General features: G+C 36.5%; 1 protein-coding gene across 1 annotated transcript; it reads right to left on the bottom strand.

Annotated features, from left to right (window-relative positions):
- Positions 1-8,367: 8,367 nt before the first annotated feature.
- Positions 8,368-9,417, bottom strand: LOC125212498 (photosystem I reaction center subunit IV, chloroplastic-like). Its single transcript, XM_048112695.2, has 3 exons — positions 9,078-9,417; positions 8,752-8,817; positions 8,368-8,560 (listed from the first exon to the last, which is right to left on the bottom strand). Exons 1-3 carry the CDS (start codon positions 9,333-9,335, stop codon positions 8,456-8,458), a joined length of 429 nt encoding a protein of 142 aa, XP_047968652.1. The 5' UTR covers positions 9,336-9,417; the 3' UTR covers positions 8,368-8,455.
- Between the last annotated feature and the right edge of the window lie 9,871 nt (positions 9,418-19,288).

Below are 19,288 nucleotides of genomic sequence, written 5' to 3'. Positions count from 1 at the left end.
CATGTTCGAGAGATTTCTATCGTCTCACCCACTGGTGAAGACACCATCATCTTATCGATAAACAATTATCACATTAATAGTCATGCATACTTCAAAATAAGCAAGTAACAAATAACATTTCGCACCTACTTTCAAAACAACCATTTTCTTCAAACTCACACTTTTTCCTGAAATTTCCATATCGCCTCTTATAACGATTTTGATTTCGAGTCTGGTGCTAACAAGAAACTATTTCATCATCTTCTCTCCAAGCATCCGATTACAACCAATATCTAAATTTTCCGCTTCGTTATTCATGCATTGATCATCAGCTATTCGTACACATATTTCCTTTCTCAAGAGTTTATTGCTTAAGTTCAATCTTCTAGCAGCTTGTGGCAGGTAGTTCGTTGTTGCAAAACATCTAAGATCTCGTTTATTGGTTATGTCGACACTTTTAGTTGGTGTATAAATTCCACGCGTGTTTGGCCATAGGAACTTATTCCTTGTGTGTATCCGAAAGCACAGCTCTAACATTTCTTTGAGTCTAGTGTTAATAATTCAAAAATTGATCAAACAGTCTTACTTGGATAGAAACTGATTTCAACTCGAAAAAGCACCACAAAATGTCTTTCATCGGAAGGCTCCAAACTTACTCAAGGAAACTAAAATAATATTTCTAGCTCGACACTTTCAAATCTCATCATTGACAATTGGTTTGTAACAAAGCAAGGACTAAGTTCCATTGAACTTAACTCGTCCATTCTGAGAATTTAAATGGTTTTGGAGGGATCAAGTAAAATCCATAGAGCTTGAGAATTTACTTCTGACGAGAGTTCGAAAGAACATGAGGTAGGTCATGGAAATAGGATGAAACTGCAATAAATCTCAAATTCCATAGCAGACTGCCAGTTTAAGATTTGTAAAAATTTTGGACAGCAATGAATGATATCGTTCAAACATGTCAAAGCTTAAAACAATCAGTCGCGACAGAATTTAGAAACATAGACAAATGTCATGGAGTACCACTAACAATGGTTTAACGACATCATTTATTGAAAAATGAAATCACATCAATGGATTCACGGGTTTGTTGAGGGCAACTCAAAGTGATTGGAACTTTTCAGAAAATTAACACGATCAAACCCGTTAACGAAGAAGAGAACATCATAGCCTCAACTTGTTGTTGCCGAAAGAAAAAATCACTGTGCTAAAAAGAATTTCACTTCTGCAAGAAAGAACTGGCGAAAAGAAGAGGTGAACAAAAATTCCAAGAAGAATATTCCACCATTTGAAGAAAACAGGTCTGGAGATGCGATCATACTGAAGGTCATAACTGCAAACAACTTTAGGATCAAAGTTCAATGACGGAAGCTCATAAAATCAAAATATCGTCCTTATGATGAATCAAAGGAGACTACTCAATCAAGATATCCAAAGTTACCAAGTCAAACACCAACTTTCGAGACAAGTGACTCATGACTCGATATAAGAAAAGAAATAATGGGTATTACATGCAAATTGTGAGTCCAACAAGGTCTTAGATAAACAAGGGCTCACTGTTAATCGAGAGGTTCCGAAAAATTTTCTAAGGATCCAAGTAAGTACTGTTTACTAAAAAGAATCGTTCATTTTAGCTACGAAGGTCGTACTCCCTCGCACATTTTTCCCGAGCCTGAACATGACAACATCGTTCTATGATACCGTGGATTCCAAGTTGAGATTCATCGTATCATCGAAATTAATAACTATTTTTTATGGTCGCATCTTCAAAGTCTTCTTCTTGCCATGTCACATAGTCATTTTCGATTGTCATTATACGCGTGGTCTTAATGTGTCATAACGTCGTCACATTTGTGTCGCATCGCCACTTTGGCATGGTATGCAAGAGTGCATAGTTTTATTAGATCTTAGGGATGATCTCGCCATTGTAAGGATACACCAAAGTTCGAAATATATCTATTTGCGTTGGTTCTATCACTCAGGAAAGTGATATTGCAGTTGTCAACTTACCACTAAGTTCTAGCACGTTCTTTCTGGCCTACTTCTTAGGCACTCTATAATTTCAAGCATAGCTTGAAGTCTCATATTTCAACATATATTCGATCAATACCTAACTCAAGCTTCATATGGCTCCTACGTTAGCAACAAAGTTCAAAGGCCACATTTCCCTTTCAAACTGGTTCTTCACGATACCTTGAACTTCATAGGTCATGAATTTTCACCACATAAAACACCATCCATATATTGCACAATCAACATGTTTATTCATATAAATCATTTGGTGTCCCATTGCATAACAAGCATCAAACATTAATACATGTGGATAGTAACACTCAGTCAATCAATCTTCCATGGAATCGCTTTTCATAAATCATGCAGTTCACAATCACAACTCTCAACTACACGTTTATCATGCTTTGCATTTCACAGTTTCATAGTCATATAGGATTTCATTCATCCAAGCACATAGAAGTCTAACACATATTTGCCGATTTTCTTTATCGAGTAAAATACAAGTTCACTTGCACAACATCATTCATCATTCTTGGCATAGTCGCATTTAACAATTTCATATCCATGCATATACATCATTTCACACTCCCAAGCAATATTTTCAAAGGCGTCATATCAACTTCGATTCCCATTGAAATATTTTCATTTTCACCAGATTAATATTCCCATCGCAATTTCCAACATCTCACAATTCAAATCAATATTCATCAAGATATTTTTACCTCATTCTTCATGGTTGAGCGGGGACGAGTCGTGGTGTTAGCCTTCGATGATTATCACTTAATCAATTTACACATTTTTAGACTTCAATTCAAAAAGACTCTTGGGTCCAGAGCGGAAAGAACTGAGGCTCTGATACCAACTGTAACAGCCCGGCATTTTTAGGGTATAATAATTTCGGCGACTGCCACCTAGGCGAAATTAAAAGCAATAAGAACACCGACTAGGGTTTCATTTAAAGAGATTTGACCAAGGTGTTTAATGAACTACTAAAGCAATAAGTCAACGGCTTAATCAAGAAAATCAATGACGAATAAATTTCATAGGCTATGCTCAAAAAGTCAAGGGTTTAATATAAATCCAACAAAAACGCATTATGTCTCAATATTCTATTTCAAAAGGAATAAGTTCAAAAACAACGGTACTAGTTTCATGTTTCAGCGGAAGCAACCAAGAGAAAAGTGGAGTCATGTATGAAGACACAACCCCACTCCATGTTTCAAGACGATCATATTATCATTCAATTTATGAGCTCAACACCGCCAACCGCTCGTCGCCGCTCAACCTGCACATAGGGAAAACACATGCAGGGCTGAGTATTTTAAACATACCCAGTGGACTCATGCTAAAACATTTTAATAGTGATGCCACCCTTACCTTAGTGAACTCGAGTTAGCATTTATAAAAGAATATCATCGAGTATCACAAAATAATTTCATAGACTGGCCAGTCAAACAATTCCTCCCATTTTCTCATCAATCAACAATTCCATAGTGCGACGAAAGTGTGGCCACACTATTCGCCCACGAGACCGGCCGACTAGCAAGGACGCTTCCCGATCCCAACTGTGTACACTAGCCTGATAGGGTTTGCGGCCCTACTCAGACCCGAATTCGTTTATAAAACCCTATAGCCTAATGGAGTGGACTCGCAATGTAACAGCCCGGCATTTCTAGGGTATAATAAATACGGCGACTGTTAACTATGCGAACTTAAGGCGACAAAAATGTAGACTAGGGTTTCATTTAAAGAGATTTGACCAAGTGTTTAATGAAGATCAAGGCAATAAGTCAACGGCTTTAAATACGAAAAACAAGATTTAATAGCTAACATAGGCTAAGCTCAAAAGTCAAAGGTTTATTGTAGCTCCAACAAAACGCAATAATTCACCATATTCTAATTCGAAGAAATAAGTTCAAAACAACCAAAGATAATAAGTTTCAAAATATTCAGCGGAAGCATTCCAAGAGAAAACGAAGCCATGTATGAGGACACGACTACACTCAAAATCCCAACCATCCATTTTATTCGAATTAACCATCTCAACACCACCGACCGCCCATCGCCACTCAACCTGCACATAGGGAAAACACATGCAGGGCTGAGTATTTTAAGCATACTCAGTGGACTCAGGCCAAAACGTGTTAATAGTTATGCCACCCTTACCATAGTGAACTCGAGGTTTAGCATTTAATTGAAAAGATAGCATCGAGTATCACAAAATATTTCATGGACTGGCCAGTCAAATAATACCTCTCATTTTCTCATCGATCAACAATTCATATGGTGCGACGAAGTGTGGCCACACTTTCGCCCACGAGACCGGCCGACTAGCAAGGACGGCTCCCGATCTCCCGTGTACACTAGCCTGATAGGGTTTGCGGCCCTACTCAGACCCGAGCTCATTTTTTATAGCCCTTTAGCCTAATGGAGTGCACTCACAATCTAGGCATCAGACACACACAATATCCAAAATAATTATAGGCATGGCATAACAGTTTAATCCACCCTTATTTCTCCAATATCATAAATTTGCAACATAGAAGAGTTTAAGAATAAAGCCCACCTCGATTTCCTTCGATTTCAAATACGTGCTTCTTCTTGTTATCGCACCGGGAATGCGAGCTATCACCTTTAGTTCATGTATTTCAAATAAGTCTCAATCATGGATCAAAATCATGCATGTTCTCACGTTTCCCTTTTCCCATCGATTATTTTCAATATTCCCATTCAAAATCAAAGTACGATTATCATATCGTTTTTATCCACACAACAACTCTAGATTTAACATCAAATCGTGTCACGCATGAGTGTTTTCCACACACAACACACGCACACACACACACCACACATGTGCACGCCTACCGAGGCGTGCACACACACACACGGTCACAACACATACACATGCATCCAAATTCACCGATTAATTTCCCCCTTCACTCGATCTAAATGCATGTGGACTCAAGAACACCGATTGATCGATAGAAGAAGAGAAGATCAAAAATAAAAATATCTTTTCAATAGAACAATCGGTAGAAAACAAGTAGGATCTTGATTCTTCAACAATTTCTCGAATTGCAGCTTCAATCCTTCTCCAAAAGATGAAGATTTAATGGAGAAAGTAGGAGAAAAATTTGAGAGAGTGGGAGAGAGGAGAGGATCGAAAATTTGGGAGTGGGGGCGTGATTTGTGATGTGCTAGAGTTAGGTCTTCTCTCTTATTTATAGAGTGCAAGATATAATATCTTTAATTAAATAAATTAAAGATTTGGAGAGATTTAGGGAGAGTAGTTGGCGTTAATTTGGTTGAGGAGAAAGGGGATTTTCGAAAATTTAGGCTATTTAATTAGCCTATGATTAAATTTGAATATTTCACGGAGTAGAATAAAATATCACGGAGCAAGAAAATAATAATAATCTCCCCAAAAATATGGTAGTAGGCGTGAATTTCAAATTCCTACTCCAAGGAATTAATTAAAATCCTAATTTAAATAGAATTTGGCAAGATCTTCTTAGATTTGACAAGATATGCCAGGATATTTGAATTTATTTATGGAAGAGAATAAACAAGAGATCAAATAATATAACAATAAAATCCCTTCTCCCATAAAGTAGGAGATTTCGAAAATCACCCTTGAGACAATATAGGGTTTCGAAAATTTCATCAATAAATAAGGAATAATCGGACTTTGGATTTAATTTGGATAATTATCCCAAGCAATAATTAAATCCAAGAAAAATAGGATTTCTTTCCAATAAATAGGAGGGGTCGAAAATTCCACATGATTAAATAATGCTCCTATTAAATTCTCACTCATCCCTTAGGAAAATAATTCACCACAATTATTTTCCCCACATCAAAATATTTGCATATTCGAATTTCACCTCCACTTCACATTTTCCAACGACTTTGACCATTCCACGGCCACGACATATTTTCCACAATATTGACTATTCAATAGCCACGTCACATATTCAACAAGTTTGACTATTCAACTCAAACTCAACTCAATATCGCAATTAGGTCACAACGAATATTGCAATAAATCACTCATCATTTAATTCCACATAATCATAGCATTAAAAGCATTTAATGCAAAAATTTTATATCTTGAAAATTAGGGTTCGAAAAAGTGGGATGTTACACGCAATCTAGGCATCATGCACACAACATATCCAAAACAATCACAGGCATGACATAATATTTCAATCCACCCTTATACCACCATAATCAACATTTTGGAAATAAGAGAGAGTTTAGTGAATAAAGCCCACCTTGATTCCTTAGATCACAAGTATGTTCTTCCTCTTGCTATCACTCCGAGAGCGCGAGTTAACACCTTTAATTTATGTGTATCACAAGTAAGTCTCAAGCATTGATTCAAAATCATGCATGTTTCCAACGTTTCCTTTTTCCCATCAATTCGTTTTAATATCACCATTCAAAATCAAGGTATGATTATCATATCACTTTTTATTCGCATCACAACTCCAAATCGAAACATGTCACGCATGAGTGTTTTAAAACACACCCACACGCACGCACACGAACACACACGCACCAACGCACACACACACACGCGATTCACACACCCACACATATATGCATCCCATATTCATCAATTATTTCCTCTTTCACTCAATCTATATGCATGAAGGTTTAAGAACACCGATTAATCGGTTAGATGAAGAAATATTAATATAAAAATACCTTTTCTTGATAGAACGAACGGTAAAAACAAAGTAATAGCCTTGATTCTTCAAAGATTCTTGAGTTTCAACTTCAATTCTTCTCAAAATATGAAGAAATATTGGAGAATAGTAGAAGAAAAATTGAGAGAGAGTGGGAGAGAGGGGAGACGTGATTTTGGGGGAGTGGGGGGCGGTTTTTGGTGTTCTAGGTTTAGGTTTTGTCTCTTATTTATAGAGTTCAAGAATATAATCCCACAATTAAATAAATAAAGATTTGTAAAGATATGGGGGGAGAAATTGGCGTTAATATGGGTGAGAAATAAGGGGGTTTCGAATTTTAGGCTATTTAATTAGCCTATGATTTAATTTAGATATTTCACGGAGTAGAATAAAATATCACGGAGCAGAATAAAAATAATAATCCTCCCCAAATAATATGAAATAGGCGTTAATATTGATTCTCCATAAGGAATCAATTTTTAAATATTAATTAAAATAAGATATGACAAGATCTCCTTAGATATGACAAGATATGCTAGGATATTTGAATTTATTCATGGAAGAGAATAAATAAGGGATCAATAATATAATAAAATAATCTCTTCTCCCATAAATATAGGAGATTTTCGAAAATCTCCTTAAAATAAGCATAGGGGTCGAAAATTTCATGAAGGAAATAAGGAATAATCGGACTTTGGATTAAATTTTGATAAATGTCCCAAGCAAATAATTAAATCCACGAAAAATAGAATTCATTTCCAATAAATAGGAGGGGTCGAAAATTCCATTTAAATAAATAGTGATCCTATTTAATCTCACTCAACCCTTAGAACAATAATTCACCACAATATTATTTCGCCCCGCATCAAAATATTCACATAATCGCATCACAAAATCCACCATTCTAATTTCACCTCCACATCACCTTTTCAACGACTTTGACTATTCCACGGCCACGTCATATTTTCCACAATATTGACTATTCAATAGCCACTCATAAAATCAACAAGTTTGACTATTCAACTCCATCTCAACTCCAAATCGCAATTAGGTCACAAGGACTCATGCAATAATTTACTCATAATTTAATCCACATATTTCATAGCATTAAAAGCATTTAATGCAAAAAATTTCACGTCTCAAAAATTAGGGTTCGAAAAAGTGGGGTGTTACAATTCTCCTCCTCTCTCTTACTTTACCAATTTTGTCTTAATTCTCGTACCATATTCATTGCCCATATTTTTATGGGACGGAGGGAGTATATATAAAAATGAGTCTCATGTTTCACTATTTTTTCTCACCAACTTTCTTTTATATTTCTTAAAACTCGTACCAAACTCAAATGAGAATCTTTTTGGCGGGTGTAGGGAGTAGTATTAATTTTGATGAAAATATGCTTATCTCTCCGCATGGATGTTCAAGTTAGAGGCAGTACTGTTGTCGAGTATCCACCGTGGAAGGCATTTATTACCACCGGTGAAGGCGGCATGGCTGGTAGAGTTTAATAAACCGTGAAAACTGCCCTCGATTCAACTTTTGTTGCTCTACTTTGTTATTTTCATACTCAAGAGGACGTGCTCATGAGACTTATATAATCATCATAGTTTTTACACCGACTTGGAACACTTGTTTTGTTTCATTTGCCACAAAAATGTTTGTGATAATAACAGTATAGTGCAAATTAGCAAAAAAGGAAGCACGTTAACATAGCGAAATGTATGATACAGGTAGAAAGTAGAAAACGTAAATTAATTAAAGAGAGAGTGGGTTCATGCTATGGCTTCCACTTCATCCAAAGCATAGTTGTTTGTAGATACATTTGCGTAGTTCACTTTGTTGAACCTCACCACTACTGGGTACCGAGTCTTGGGATCCTGATCCACACATCCATTTCAACATATATCAATCAATTCTCTCAATATATTTCCTCATTTCTAAATTACTATAAACCCTCCTATAATTCAAATTAGGGATCGTTTAGCATGGATAATAGATAATACAAAAGAACGCACATATTAAGTTAGATATAGAGGAATTATGTATACTATTAACTGAGTTTCCTCACCTGGTCAACAGCAACAACTGAACCCACGCCCTTGTACCAGTAAGATTCTTTCCTAAGAATTCTTACCTGCAATCAAAATATTGTTTGATTAGTCACAACTCACTAGCTATTATAAAACACTTATTTATTATAATTAGTTATTATTTTCTCAGTTCTAAGTTAATTAAGTTATTTTTCTATTTTGAGAAATTCTAACATAATTGCGTCATTTCAATTTTTGGCAAAAAGTAATCATCTCTCTTACTTTATTCACCATTCACCAACACACTATTCTTAATCTCTGTACTGAAAAGAAATGTCTCAATTAATAAGAAACGAGAAAGTACCTTAGAGCCTCTTGGGGGGCCAATTGGTGGTGGCTTGGCTGCTTTAGGGGGCGCTTCAGCGGGTGCTTCGGCGGCGGGAGGCGCTGCTTCAACTGGCTTGTCGGCGGCCTCTTCCGCAGCCCGCACAACGAGCCTAGAGCTTCTGTTGTTCTTGGAAGAGAAGCAAACCATGTTGCTCTTAAGAGTGCTTGTGTTTGATGTCACATTTTGTGCCAACACAAATCCGCATGCAGCAGATGCCATGCTGCTTGTTGCCATTTAATTTTCTCTCTCTCTCTTCAAATCTATGCTCTTCAACCAGTTTTTGATATTATTATTTGATTTACACAGAATAGATAAACTTAGGGAGATTTGAGTTGGGAGGATATCATTTTCCTGGACTGGGATTATTGGGAGAGAGCTGTGCTGTTCCTTTAGCCATTCGGGCTCTGCCACTTGGCCACCATATCCCCTTCTTTGGATAATCTCATCTATCTCTCCAATCTTTTTCTATCATTATTTTCTTTTTTAGTATTTTGCACTACTTCTATTTTTAATTTTGTCTTACATTAGTGTTTGTATGAAGTTGAGTCACTCAAAAGTTATTTTAGTTATTACAACTACTTACTTTTATGTACAAGAGTAGTACAAACATTGCAGCATCGATTAATTAATCATATGGTAGCTAAAAAGGTTTTTAAAAGATTATTTTTGGATTGTAATCCTCTAGGGGCAATTAATTTCTCTTCAACTTTAGTGGAGTTTAGTTTTCAGTTTGAGCTTATAATTTTTAGTTAAATTTTTTTAATATACAATATATAATTTATTACTACCTCCGTCCCCTAAAATTTGCTACACTTTGACCCGACACGGGTTTTAAGAAATGTAATGGAAAGTGAGTTGAAAAAGTTGGTGGGATGTGGGTCCTACTTTTAAAGTATTAGTTTTATAATAAAATGTGAGTAGGAATGAGTTAGTGGAATATGGAGTCCACTATCAAAAATGGTAAAAGTGAAGTGCATCAAATTTTCAGGGACGGACCGAAATGGTAAACTGTGTCAAATTTTCAGGGACGGAGGCAGTAATTATTAATAAAATTTACTTCAAGTGATAGTATATATTCACCTTGATACGTACAAAGACGATGTATTGTGTGTTGTTTCACCTTTACAGTTAACCCATATTTTGTTGAGTGAAAAATGATAGATGGATCACCAATTAGAATTTGACAAGTTACGTAATAAATACTCTTACATGTTTGGCCAAAAGAATGTTTTTCTTGTTCTTCTTCAGCCTCAAGAAGTACTTAAAGATAAAGAATATGTGCTACATCAAAGCGAAGAAATACGACAAATAGAGGTATAGGCTCAAGTTGCAAAAATTATAAGGCAAAGAACAATAAAAAAAATTACCTCATACAGTCGTTGAAGAAAATGTGCAATCACAAGAGGATAAGGAAGTACGAGACTTAGTGATTTGAGTACACATTTCTCATATTCTGAATCGATTTCATGCCCGAGGTACGTGTTAGACATTATTTATCATCATATATATTCAAGACTATATAATTGAATATAAGTAAAGCAAGATCTTTGAACAACATGTATTTCACGTACAACCATAAACATAATAGGATCGAAATTACCTTGGTGATCCATAGCGGAAGCGATTGGGGAAGACGAAGAGAACTTCCTCGGACTTTCTTTTGTGTAGTAGCGCAACTCCAAGGATTTGTTTCTCTCTCTTTCCCTCGTTTATGTGTTCTCTGTAATGTGTGTGATTTGATGGGATCACCACACTTGTATTTATAGGCAGAGAGAGGACAAACCCTAATTATCAAACCCTAAAAGCCCTTTCCATCAAAGAGGCCCAAAATAATTAATATATAGTTTTATTAAATCAATTGATACACACGTTATTCCTCAATCAATTGTTACCACTAATTGATTACAATCCATTATTTTAATATTAACTATTAAACTAATTGCAATCATACCATATATGTATATTCTCTAATTGAGCAGTAATAGGAACGAAGATATTCCTTTTATTTGAGGCAATGACTTTTCGTTTCTGCCTGCAATATATGTTATGGCTAATTAATTGATTGAAGACCAATAATTAATTGATAGCTAAATAATTAGGGAAAAATTGTGTCTAATACCAAGTTAGTGTATTATATTAAAATCCAATTCTATTTAGGATTCTACACATGTCACATATGTGAGACATAAAACTTACAGTACGATCTCTACCCCTTATTTTTGGCACCAACAACGATACTTTCAAGTCCTGCTCATATTGTAACAGTTCTAATTCCTACTTCCTTGGCCCCTTTATGTCATTCAAGATTTTGTTGTAATCAATACAAGAATTCAAGCTATGAAGTGGAAAGATAGGATGAACCAAGAAGAGTGGTCTCGTAAGTTGCCGAAGTGGGATCTAGTTTTGCATGAAAAAGTGGGGGAATAATGAATAAATGGTCGACATTAATTAGATTAATTTTTCTTTCCTTATGAATTATTATGATTTTCTAAAATTTAAGTTATTTTGGTATTTATTTATTTATTTTCTTAATAAGAATAAGCGGATGGAAAGTTGTTGACTAATATTAATTAGCTTTTTCCTTCTACCAATTAGTTTTTCTTTTAGTTTATTTAATTTCTAATTATTTCCTTTAATTTTTATTTTTTTCCATATGTTTAAGATATCCTTTGCCTATATAAAAGTATCATTTTTGAACTTATACACATTTGAAGATTAACAAATTATGACTTTTTTATTTTATTTTTTTTTATGAATAAATAAATCAAATAGAACCAGAACCAACATTTACATCATACACTCGGGCATACCCGAGGACATACAAGAGAGAAGCCACAAGTCGGCTAGAAAATAAAAGCAACAAGGTGAAGACCAAGAACAAACATAACGGGCCAAACCCCAAATAAGAACGGACACAGATCAAGTCACCCATCTAAACCCAGAGTGGGCGGGCCTCGTTAAAACCCCTTGAGGAAAAAACCCCATGGGATAAAACTCCCCAAGGGGAAAAAGAGTACCTTGATGAGTGACTCAAAGAGCATCGTATACCAAAACAACTAAACCCTATGGGCTTCATCATCTGTCTGGAAGGTGGAGAAGAACCTGCTCGTGTGGAAAGTGTGAGTACAAAATGTTGTAGGTAGCTTCTTTGATCTCAAAAATGACCCTAGCTACATCCCAAGCTTTCCCATAAAAAATAATCTTGTTCCGAGTCCTCCAAATGATCGCCACTGAAGCCATGAGAGCAATCATCTTCGCCATCTGAACGATCTGTGACCCTCTAATATGTCGTCCTGCCCATTTGATGACACTCCTAATCGTCGTCGATCTCCTCGCAATGCCAAGCCAGAACATGATCTTACCCCAAACTGCCCAATACTTTGAGCACTTGAAGAAAAGATGATCCACTGATTCCTCCTCATGGCGGCAAATCTGACAAGTGCTGTCCAAATTCTCCAAGTAGTGGAGACAATCACGTGTGGAAAGACGTCCTCGAAGTGCGAGCCAAGTAATGAAAGAGTACTTAGGAGGGACAAAGTCCTTCGATACATACTTAGCCCAGAAACGCCTTTCACCTCTTGGCCTAAACCAGTCATAGGCCTCATGGACCCTTTTCCCTCAAACCATTTTCTCCAAAGTCCAATGATCTCGTCTCTAGTGCACCTACCCAACATCTCATCCCATATGGATAAAAGTTTCTTGATGAGCATGGAATCCCTCTTCTTGTGTGTCGTCCACTCCCAAATAGTACCATTCACAATAAATTCTGAGTGAATCCACCGAATCCAGAGAGAGTCCTTCTTTGCGTGAATGTTCCAAAGGATCTTGGCATGAAGGGCCGAGTTCCAAGCCTTGAGGTTTCTGATTCCCAAGACTCCTTCCTTTTTCGGCTTGCAAACATCATCCCACGCAACTTTACCATACTTCTTACCCCAAAGAAAAGTGCGGGCAATCCCTATGAGCTTATCGATGACTGTCCCGGTAAGCGGAAAGAATTGAAGCCAGCAAGCTTCCACTCCCTGCAAGACATATGTAATCAGTTCCAAGCGCCCAGCAAAAGAGAGAGTCTTACTTGGCCATTTTTTTATTTTGTCCGTCAGCTTATCGATCAATTGGCAATAGTCTGAGGAGGCAAGTCTCTTCGATGTAAGTGGAATGCCCATGTATTTAATTGGGAGATTGCCTTCAGGGAAGCCAAACACTTGCAGCAAAGTCTCCTAGGGGACTTTGATGGAGCTTGTAATGAACATGTTAGACTTGTCCCAGTTGATCTCAAGTCCTGAGCATTCGGAGAACTCCTCCATGGTGTCTGCCAGAACCTGCATAGAAATCAAATCTCCCTTGCCGAACAAAAGCAAGTCATCTGAAAAAGCGAGGTGAGTAATGTCCTGATGCTGACACTTATTGTGGAACTGAAAGTCCTTAGAAGTGCGAACAAGAGGCAAACGAGACAGATATTCCATGCAGAGAATGAACAAAGAAGGAGACATGGGGTCTCCCTGTCTGAGACTCCTTTTACCTCTAAAGTAGCCATGGTGGCTACCATTCACCGTGATCGTGTACGAAGGTGATGTGACGCACTCCATGATCAAGTGAACAAAAGAAGAGTGGAAGTTGAGACCAGTGAGCACGTCCCTCAAGAAACTCCAGTCAACTGTATCATAAGCTTTCCGGAGGTCGATCTTGACAGTGCACCTCGGTGAACCTCTCGAGATTGTGTAGCCTCTCAAAATCTCCTCGGCTATGTAGATATTGTCCATGATACTCCTCCCCGAGATGAAAGCCGATTGGGAAGGGCTAATCATTTTAGGGAGGAGCAGCTCAAGTCGCTTCGAGATGATCTTTGTGATCACTTTGTAGACCACGTTACATCAGGCAATCGGTCTGAAGTCACTGACCCTTGGGTTTGTGGTTGTGTTCGGGATGAGAGAGATGGTTGTAGTGTTAAGGCTTTTAAGGAACCTCCCTGTAGTAAAGAACTCCTTAACCACCCTAACCAAATCTTCCCCAATGAACTCCCAGTGCTTCCTGTAGAAGGCTGATGTATACCCATCCGGACCCAGTGACTTATCCACACTGATGTTGAACAGGGCTCCCTTGATCTCTTCTGTGGTTATCTCTCGGCTGAGGTCTTTGTTGTCTTCATCATTAAGTCAGTAGCCTCTGTCAAGAACCTCCATCCTCAATGGGGCCCCTAAACTTTTTTATCACTATTCACCATCTCTCTTGAATTTTCAATTCATTGAGTCCGACTTATCAATTGAATTTTTACACTTATTTGTGACGTCATACATCTCACCTGCACGACTTATCAATGGTTCATAGGGGTGAGCATTAGGGCTTCAGTTCGTTTTTTTGCCTAAACCGAAACAAAATCGAAAAATTGAATTTAGTTCAAAACTCAAACCGAACCGAACCCGAAAAACCGAAAACCGAACTAAACCGAAAAACCAAAATTAATTTCAAATAACCGAAAAACCGAAAAAAAACATAAATAAATTAATATATGTATGTAATATATTTTATTTTATATATACTACTAATAAAAAATACATATATAAAATATGAAATTAATAATAAATATATTTAATACATATTATATAAAATATTCTATGAAAAGAATATATATAAATATAGTATTAAAATAATAGAATATATATATAATTCGGTTTTTCGGGATTTTTTTCGCCCGAACCGAACCGGACCGAAAAACCGAAATTTTTATATTTCTAAATCCGAACCGAACCGAAAAACCAAAAAAATCGAACCGAATTTCAAAATTTCAGTTTGGTTCGGTTCGGATATTTCTAAATCATTCATCCACCATGTATCAATTTTCCGCCTCATTTTTACTCTATTCTCTCTCTTAGTACTTTATTATCGCTCTACTTATCTCACAAAACAATACTGCAAAATCTCTTACCGAATAAAACATGCTCACTAGAGTGGGACGGGAGCAGTATATGAGATGTCAATTTAGTCTAAAATCCTTTGATTGATCCGAATAGCCGAACAATTGTGTGCGTTGAACGGAATAGGCCACAATCCAATAGGTTTGACCTGAAATTAACCTAATCCCCATAAGATTGACCCAAAACTGAGTTAATTCTCATTATTTAGTTTTCATTTTTATGTTGTTGAAACTTTTAAAGAGTAGTAAAATATTATTGTTTCTAAACGTAGGTGGAAATATATTTTGATCATTTATTTATAAATTGTATATTCATTTTTTTTTAATTTTACTTTTGTATTTAACATAAATTTATACTTAAAAAGTAAAAAATATTTGGATAAATTTTGCATTACTGATGAGTTACTCCCTCCGTACAACTCAGAGACTGAATATGCAGCGATTCAAGACAGCCTCTACCAACAAAAACAAAAATGGAGGGCAATACAGAAAAATTCCAACCTAAGTATCCGTGAGTAAATAGTCCATTTAGAGAAGTATAAACCGAAGCTGAAGCCTACATTTAGTCTGCTATCTAAAGCATTTTCAAATCCTAAAGAAGCAGAAGAGACCACAATATACTCACTACTACTAGTAGCATTTTATAAGCCAAGAGTCTGAATAATTTTGAATTTTTACTCTGTCAAACTAATTTTTCAGTTAATTAAATAAACTCAGTCAATGGTTCAAACATCCTAATCTAATATTTGGGAGATGATTTGCGATAAAAAAAACCAAAGCATGTGCAAGCAGCCAAGCACAGCACATGTGTTACATGACCAAACCAACACAAGAACCTATATTTTTCATAATTCAATTGAATAAATACCCAATACATTGAACATAATGATGATAATGCATTTAAACTTGTTGGATTTTCTTTAAATAATTCTGTGATACAAAGATACACTAATCAGGCGTAATACAACCCAAATGAAAAAACGAAGATAAAAGTACAATAAACTGAATTGAAATACCAAAACAATAATAAAAAATATAAACCATAAAGATATAAACCGAGTCGAGGAGTCCTCTTGGAGTCCTCTTTCCGCAAGACGAGATACGCCCTGGTAGTGCTCTTGGATTGGCGTGTCGTCCCCAAAGATAAAACGGCTTCGTCTTGTTCGTTGCAGCACCGCAAACATAACAAGCTCCGGCGAACTGGATGATGGCGAGGGCGGAGCTTCGACGGACGACTATACACACAGAGGGAGAGAGCTATGCAAAATGATATGCAATCTTGTTGTGTCTAGTGTTTTATGGAATGCAATGGATGCATGCCTATTTATAGACCAAGTCCACTTATGGGCATTGGTGGAGTCAACAGCCATTATGTGTGCCGTGATGGCTTTGACTGTAACCGCCGGGGGTTACTAGCCGTTACGGGAGCTAGAGGAGACCGATGCATCTGTACACACTACACGACGGGGTTCATCGTGAACCTTTTGGTCACACGATAAGTCGAGGTCCATCGGGGACCTTTTGTCACCCGCTATGCGTTGGGGGTTGTCGTGGACCTCTTAGGACCCGCTATATATCGGGGTCCGTCGTGGACCTTTTAGCACCCGTTGTGCACTTGGGTCCATTATAATTATTACACGTAATAATTCATCTTATTAAATCAATGTTTAATAAGGTTCTCTCCACCAATGTGGGATAATTAACTCTTTTAATTAATCTCTTGGTTTTATCTCATAGCTCCTTTATAGCTCACCATTGTAACAAACTTTAATTCATAATTTCTCACTCACCGGGAATCGGTTTAGAGAAAATGAATATACCAAGGACATCTACTCCAAAAGTAGATTGTCGTTATTGCATTTAATTTTACAAAATTAAATATCTCGTCACAATTATATTGGTCAAAGTCCATTGACCAAACACGATTCCAACAAAACTATTGTAATTCCTACCGGCACAGGTTGTATTTGTTAAACTTATAAGATGTTGACCTTTCTCTCATCCTTAAACTCTAGATATCTGAATCACCTCTAGTTGAACCAGATGCTTGGCCAGAATATGGACTAAGCAATGGCTCCCTAGTGTTGTTGCGGAAACCATACTCTCTCTCGATATCGTCATCTTCATTCTGACTAGAGGGGTTTTAGAACTAATCAGAATAAATGTTGTATTGCACTATAAGACCACTTTCATAGAAACTAACATCAAAGGTTCTCATGGCTGGTAAGTTATGTTCTAGTACCAACCGAGCACACCTGGGTACAGACTGGAAAAAACTATTGCAAAATCCTATGTCTCACATATTATGATATGAAATTACTGAACATTGCTCAAAAACACAGGGGCAACAACATGACTATCAGGAATGGCATCATATATGTAGGAGAGATTAATAAAGTTTCTTAGATATTCCATGATCACAAGAGCTGCTTAGCATCCTCTCAATTTGCAATTAGTAGTTTATATTTGTAAAATAGTTTTGCAAATATATTGCTTTAAATCTTGTCCATAACATTTTTAAGTTTGCTCTTGCTATCAATTCTCAAAAGGTTAATCAACACTAAGTAATAAACTCACTAAATTGATCACTATATTGGATGCACACAGCAAACTGTTCCTAGGAAGCTATGAGCTACTACGACATCTTGGTTTATTGAATCCGAGAATTCCATTATTAATGTCCACAAACACATTAGAAACAAAATAGAAAATCACAACTAGTATAGAAGACATGCCTGTATAGTAACAACAATGATGCCGACCCACATAAAATATGAGCATTCTCTTTGGTAAAGGTCCACAATCTGTAGAGTTCTCCAGTGGAATCGGATGGGATATCCTGAAAAATATTTAACATCACAGGTAAGGCACAAGAAAGCACAGAAGTATCATAAAACAAATGTTTGTAGCACAGAAGTATCATAATATTTTGTAATCTAACGGTTCAGATCATATTTTAGATCTTGTACAATATATAGAGTTTGCATTTTATCACTACCCTCGTTAATACTCCCTCTATCCTATTAGAAATAAAACATTTTCATTTTTGGTTTGTCCCATTAAAAATGAAACATTTTTAAAAATGGAAATAATATTCTCTCTTACTTTACTATCTCTTCATTAACTCAAAAAAACAACACTACATAAAATCTTGTGCTGAAAAACAAATGTTGCATATTTAATGGGACAGAAGGAGTATGTATGACTAAAGTCCAATTTTAGTCCCTTACATTTGTCCTAAAATTCTTTTTGGTCCCATACATTAAGTTTGTGACATTTTGGTCTTTAACATGTTATTTTGTTACCTTTTGCTCCCAAACAAGGTCACAAACTTAATGTATGAGACCCGAAAAGAATTTTATCGAAAAATGTAGGGGACCAAAATTGGACTTTAGTTCTAGATTATACTTAAGTTATTAAATTGGACAAATATTTTGACTGTTAATTTTAACAAAAATGGTTATTTTGGACCAAACCAATATGTTTGGGACCAAAAGGTATCAAAACAATATATTAGGGACTAAAAAGTCACAAACTTAATGTATGAGAGAAAAAAGAATTTTAGGGCAAATGTAAGAGACCTGATGAGGCCCGTTTCATGCATGTGATTTATGGAAAAGCAGCACTGAAATCAGCAAACTAACGAGCCTTTTTGAGCCAGGTGTGTGTAGATTTCGCCGGAAACCGAAGATCACATCATTCCAGAGGGTGATAGCAAAAGTTTAGGAAAAGAGGAGAAAAGAGGTGGATTTTGAACTGATCAAGTCATATTTCAACCGGAGCCAGCCAACCTTGCGCTAGAGAGAAGACTATGAACTCCACTCTAAGGTGTGAAGGGCAAAAGCGTCATTTTAGGGGGGTGGTACCCTAGGGATCAGAGCCTTACGCCTCCCTATATAAAGGAGCCTTGCACACTACGAGAAGGGAATTCCCCCACATTTCATTTCTTGCTGAGTAGTTTAAGGGGGTTCTCTTTAGAGTAGGTAGGATTTCTAGCTCTCTTCCAGAGCTGAAATCAAAGTTCTCTTCGTTTCCATGCTTTTCAATCTCTCGCACACACTTGGTTCCGTCTAGAGTAGCTGGTAGTTAGCTGTTTCTTTGTTGTTCTCGCAAATTTCCAGTTTATGTTTTGTTATTCCACTCCGAGAAGGGGTGATGAAACAATTTCCTGCTTCTTAGCTTAGTTTTGTTTTCTGCTTATGTAATTGACGCTCTTTCCTGCTTTGTTTTAGTTTAAATTGATGTTTCTGTTTTCGTTTCTTAGCTTCGTGCTTGT

The sequence above is a fragment of the Salvia hispanica genome, chromosome 2 (genome assembly GCF_029641045.1).
Source record: "Salvia hispanica isolate PSC_SH4W2 chromosome 2, Shi_PSC_v1, whole genome shotgun sequence".
Lineage (NCBI taxonomy): Eukaryota > Viridiplantae > Streptophyta > Magnoliopsida > Lamiales > Lamiaceae > Salvia > Salvia hispanica.
Note: the sequence above shows the minus strand (reverse complement) of the source record. Positions and strands in the feature narration are given on the sequence as shown.

Coding starts and splice junctions, on each gene's coding strand:
- LOC125212498 (XM_048112695.2), bottom strand. CDS start 9,335: ATGGCAACAAGCAGCATGGCATCTGCTGCATGCGGATTTGTGTTGGCA. Junction 8,818..9,077: donor GCCCCCCAAGAGGCTCTAAG/GTACTTTCTCGT, acceptor TTTTGATTGCAG/GTAAGAATTCTTAGGAAAGA. Junction 8,561..8,751: donor CAGTTGTTGCTGTTGACCAG/GTGAGGAAACTC, acceptor TGTGTGGATCAG/GATCCCAAGACTCGGTACCC.